Genomic DNA, 4,711 nt, shown 5'->3' on the forward strand with positions numbered 1-4,711 from the left:
TACACTCTACCAAATGACCCTCTACAGTTGCACTTGATATAATTTTTTTTTTTTTTTTTTTTTTTTAAATTTATGGCGAAATACGCCCTTTATTTTCATGCTAGCTTTGAAATTTTGATCATTTCCCATCACGTGACAGATGTTCAACTTCTCTATTATCATTTCATCCCTCAGATGACAAATCTCGTGCATACTTTTAAGACTTATCCACCATCTTTCTCCACCTTCGATCGATACATTTCTGCTTTATCTTTTCATTAGTACTCTTCCACCAGCTTGTACTAACCTTCTTGAAAATGTACTCAGGAAAAAATAGTACTATCTTCATATCTTACTTGTTAGATCTTGGCACAATCATGACTGCTTTTGTACTGTCTTTAATGCTACTGTTAGTTTTTACTAGTTCTTCGAGTAAGTTTTTTTCTTTTTCTTCACAAACAAAACAAAATCATTTAAATAAAATGAAAAACATAAGTTCCTCAAAAAGATTGTATGATAAAATTCTGTCACAAGGACCGCTAGAGAGTTCAATAATGCTTAACAGACTACAGAAACAACTAAAAATTCCTTTTCTGGTTCAGCCGCCCTCTTCTGCCTGATTCCAACACGGCGGGCATTTGTACGCTCAATGCGCAGCTTACCATAGGCATTGAATGACTTCATCTCATCTGTGACCTTCACAACATCAACAGTAGGCTGATACCCAGTAATAGGCAGATATGGACCCTGGACCTGGGTGGCAGTAGCAAGCTTTTCTGCACTAGAATCACTAGCGTTGACTTTCTTAGCACGCCTTGGGAAGATAACAAGCTTAGCCTTGTAAGTCTTGAGCCTCTGGACATTAGTTTGGAGACCTTCCAAGGATCTGTTCCTGCGGCGATGATCAACAGAAATGCCTATGGTTGGTGCTAGCTTTTTGGGAATACCAGCTGCCTTCAGTTCTTCAAGAGAAACCCCCCTGCCAGCACGGATTTTCATGATGTATTTTTGTGTTTGTCCATGAACAATAGGCCGGAGAGCTCCAGCGGTTGGCCTTGGGAAGATCTTCACAGCCTTCTGCTGCCTAGCATTACGTCTCCCTGTTTTCCTGGCAGGTTGGTTGAACCATTTCCTTACATAGTTCTGCCAATGCTTCTTGAAGTGCCCATTGTGAATAACGTTGTTGTGTTTCATGACTTACCTGGAAGACGACGCTAGGGTTTCGGAGGCAATGGAAGAACCGTTATTCAAGTAAGTTGGCTTGTTGCTTCTTGACAGTTTACGATTTCTCTGTTTTCTGCATTTGCATTGTGCTTTTTGTCATGGGATTTCATGAATTTCTTTTTCTGTTTCGCTTTAAGATTTTGTTTTTCATGTATATATTTTGCTCTTTGTTGTATATCCAACAATTTTTTTGCCATTTCACTTCAACATTCTCTTTTTCCTGCAATTTTTCTTATACATTTTGCTCTTAGTGCATCCTAAAAGCTGCTTGTTGATTCTTTCACTTCAAGATTCTCTTTTCCTGCAGTTTTACTGTGTCTCTTGTCATGGGTTTTCATAAGATTTTGCTCTTAGTGTGTATCCAACAAGCTGCTATTTGCTTATTTCATTTTAGGATTCTCTTTTCCTGGCACTTTTTACTGTGTTTCTTGTCATGGGGTTTCATCAGATTAGCTCTTACTGTGTATTTAACAATATCTTTGGCTGTGTCACATCAACGTTCTCTCTTTTCCTGCAGTTTCACATGTTTCTAGCCATGGTTTTCATCAGATTTTGCTCTGTAGTTGTGTATCAAACAGTTTCTTGTGCAAAGCTTGAGCTTTATGGCTCTCTAACTTCAAGATTCCTGCATTTTCCATGTGTTTCATGCCATGGGGTTTCATCAGATTTTGATCTTTAGTTGTGAATCATACAACTTCTTGTTCAAAGCTTGAGGTTTTTTTTGGTTCTCTTCCCTTCAAGATTCTCTTTTCTTCCTGCATTTCCATCTGTTTCACCAGATTTTGGTTCTTCATTTTCCATGTATTTCTCCAGATTTTGCTTATAGTGATGTATCCAAGAACTTGTTATTTCAACAATCTAGTATTTTTCCATAACCATTATTTCTTGAGCTGATTTCTTATGCTGGTCTTTTCTCTAGGTGTTGCTAACTACTGTGTGTGTAAAGATGGGGTTGGGTACCAAGTTACGCAAAAAAATATAGACTATGCTTGTGGAAATGGAGCTGATTGTACTGGCATCCTTCAAAATGGACTTTGCTACAACCCCAACACTATCAAAGATCACTGTTATGCTGTAAATAGCTATTATTAGAGGAAGGCTGCAAATTTGTGACTTCACTGGAAGTGCAACTTTGACTGCAACTCCTCCATATTGTAAGTTCTTGAACAACTTATTTTTCTCCTTTTTTTGTTTCAAATCTTTTGATATAAAAGTTACTGATGTTGCTTTTGTGTTTTTGTATTAACAGCCTCTAATGCTGCATGTTACCAGACCACATGAGGTTACGCTTTCTTCCAAAATGTTGTTATTTATGATGTTAGATCTTGTATTTTTCTTGTCACTATTGAATGTAGCATCTCCTCAGCTTACATCTAGTCCAAAATCTTTTTGCTATCTTTCCAGAAACAAATTCATCATTATGTATCCGTGTGATCTGTATTGATGCTGATATAATATCTTTATGATAGTGTTTTATTTGTCACTTTTTCACATTGTCATAATGAATTTTTTTTTAAGTTGAAATGTGTTTTCTAGCCATGATGCAAGTATTTTATAAGAACCAAAGTCCTTTCCACCATTTCTCATAATTCATGTAACATGCTTAATGTGGAATATAATATAATAACAACACTATTAACTAAGTGAAAAATCTCAATCAAGTTGGAGGCGGCTCCCCGTCATAGTTGGACTGTGGATTTCTTTATATAACTAATAATTGAATATTGTGGATGGATGGTGTTCTGGCTATATCTGTTGCTTCATTGGATCTGTTTATCTTGCCATTTTTTTGTCATTATTTTTCTGTCTTATCATGATTTGTCTACACGTTTTTTGAGTCAAGGGTCTATCGGAAACAATCTCTCTACCCCGCGAAAGTAGAGGTAAGGTTTGCCTAAATCTTACCCTCCCTAGACCCCACGTGTGGGTTTGTTGTTCTAGTGGATGGATGGTGTATGATCTTATTCTTTCTCTCATATTGTCTTTTTTACTTAAACCAGAAACACTGGAGGTACCACAACCCCAATTGCACCAGGAACCACAACAAATCCAGGGATTGGAACTAGGACCGGCACCGGAACAGACACTGGGACTGGCACAGGCACAGGAAGTAATACAGGTATTAACAATCCAGCTTTTGGTCTAGGACCATCAGGAAATGGTGGATCTGGAAGTAATACAGGTACCACAACCCCAATTGCACCAGGAACCACAACAAATCCAGGGATTGGAACTAGGACCGGCACCGGAACAGACACTGGGACTGGCACAGGCACAGGAAGTAATACAGGTATTAGCAATCCAGCTTTTGGTCTAGGACCATCAAGAAATGGTGGATTCAACACAGAAGGGAGTGGATCAGTGACTCTTCATCAAAACAAAGTTCTTTTCACCATAGCATTTTTGTTAACAAGCAGCTTGGTAGTATGCTTAAGAGTTTAAAGAAAAGTCCGAAATTATTATTTGTCACCATAAGACCTGGCGATGCATTGTGAACTTAGCTACAGTTTAGGTGCACACTTGCACGCTCATGTTGATTGAAAGAGAAACATAGCCTGATTACTAAAGCTTAACTTTAGCTTTAGTAACCTCATCATCGTATAGTTACAAGTACCCTCTCTCTTTCAAGTATATAACCTTGTGTCATCATCACTAGAATGCTTCTAAAACTAATTAGTACTTTGTGATTTATAGTTACAAGTACCCTTTCTCTCTAACGGCTCTCTCTCTTTCTCCCTATCCTCTCTCGCTCGCACCGGTCCCCGGCCCCCGTCGCCGACCATCGGCTCCGACCCGACCCGACCTCCGGTCCCGACCTCTGGTCCCCGGCGCCGACCTCCGGCGCCGCTCTAACGGCTCTCTCTCTCTCCCTACCCTCTCTCCCTCTCTCTCGCCTCGGCCCCCATCGCCGTCGCTGTCCTTCGGCGCCGACTCGACCCGACCGCCGACCTCCGGTCCCCGACGCCGCTCCCCGCCACCATCGGCGCTGACCGTCGGTTCCAAGCTATCCCCCCTCCCCCCCGGCGGGGTACACCAGCCTTCCCCCCACCTCGGCCTCCAGCCAGCCGCCAACTCGGTCTCGAACAGCCGAAGCTCGGTCTTCAGCCGCAACTCCGCCGCTCCGTCCCCAGTAGCCACAGCTCCATGCGTAATTCGGTGACTTCTAACCTTTGTTATTTCATATTTCATTTTATTTCATTATTTCATATTTCATTCTTCGTATTATGCTAGTAGTAGCCCCTGTACCTTGACTTGCGTGGGATTTGTGGATATTGTCTGCTGTTGCTGTGGTCGTTTCTTGCACTGCTTTGGATTGGGTTATCGGCTGGAAATCTGTATTTGGGGCTGGGGGTGTTGAGTCCAGTGGTGCTTGCCCCCTAATTGAGTATAGTTTTGTTTCGGGAGTATTTCTTTGAATTTGTGTGAGCCTTGTATTTCCTTGCTGCTGCTTTGATACTACCACCGTGTATATCTTTATATTTTCTTATACTTTCGTGTGGCTGTGGGC

The 4,711-nt window shown here is 41.1% G+C and overlaps 2 protein-coding genes across 3 annotated transcripts; one reads left to right on the forward strand and one right to left on the reverse strand.

Moving 5' to 3' along the window:
- Positions 1-537: 537 nt before the first annotated feature.
- On the reverse strand, positions 538-1,188 carry LOC107862843 (60S ribosomal protein L13-1-like). Its single transcript, XM_016708538.2, has one exon. The coding sequence runs from the start codon at positions 1,171-1,173 to the stop codon at positions 538-540; it is 636 nt and encodes a 211-aa protein (XP_016564024.2). The 5' UTR covers positions 1,174-1,188.
- LOC107862844 (period clock protein) lies at positions 1,171-3,966 on the forward strand. 2 transcript variants are annotated; one of them, XM_016708541.2, is made up of 5 exons: positions 1,171-1,230; positions 2,123-2,357; positions 2,453-2,485; positions 3,204-3,322; positions 3,410-3,966. In XM_016708541.2, the coding sequence occupies exons 3-5, from the start codon at positions 2,466-2,468 to the stop codon at positions 3,643-3,645; spliced, it is 375 nt and encodes a 124-aa protein (XP_016564027.2). In that variant the 5' UTR covers positions 1,171-1,230; positions 2,123-2,357; positions 2,453-2,465; the 3' UTR covers positions 3,646-3,966. The 2 variants fall into 2 exon arrangements, with proteins under 2 accessions (XP_016564027.2, XP_016564025.2); XM_016708539.2 differs by having other exon boundaries at positions 3,204-3,966.
- Positions 3,967-4,711: the final 745 nt, after the last annotated feature.

This window comes from Capsicum annuum, chromosome 2, assembly GCF_002878395.1.
Source record: "Capsicum annuum cultivar UCD-10X-F1 chromosome 2, UCD10Xv1.1, whole genome shotgun sequence".
In the NCBI taxonomy this organism is placed as follows: Eukaryota; Viridiplantae; Streptophyta; class Magnoliopsida; order Solanales; family Solanaceae; genus Capsicum; species Capsicum annuum.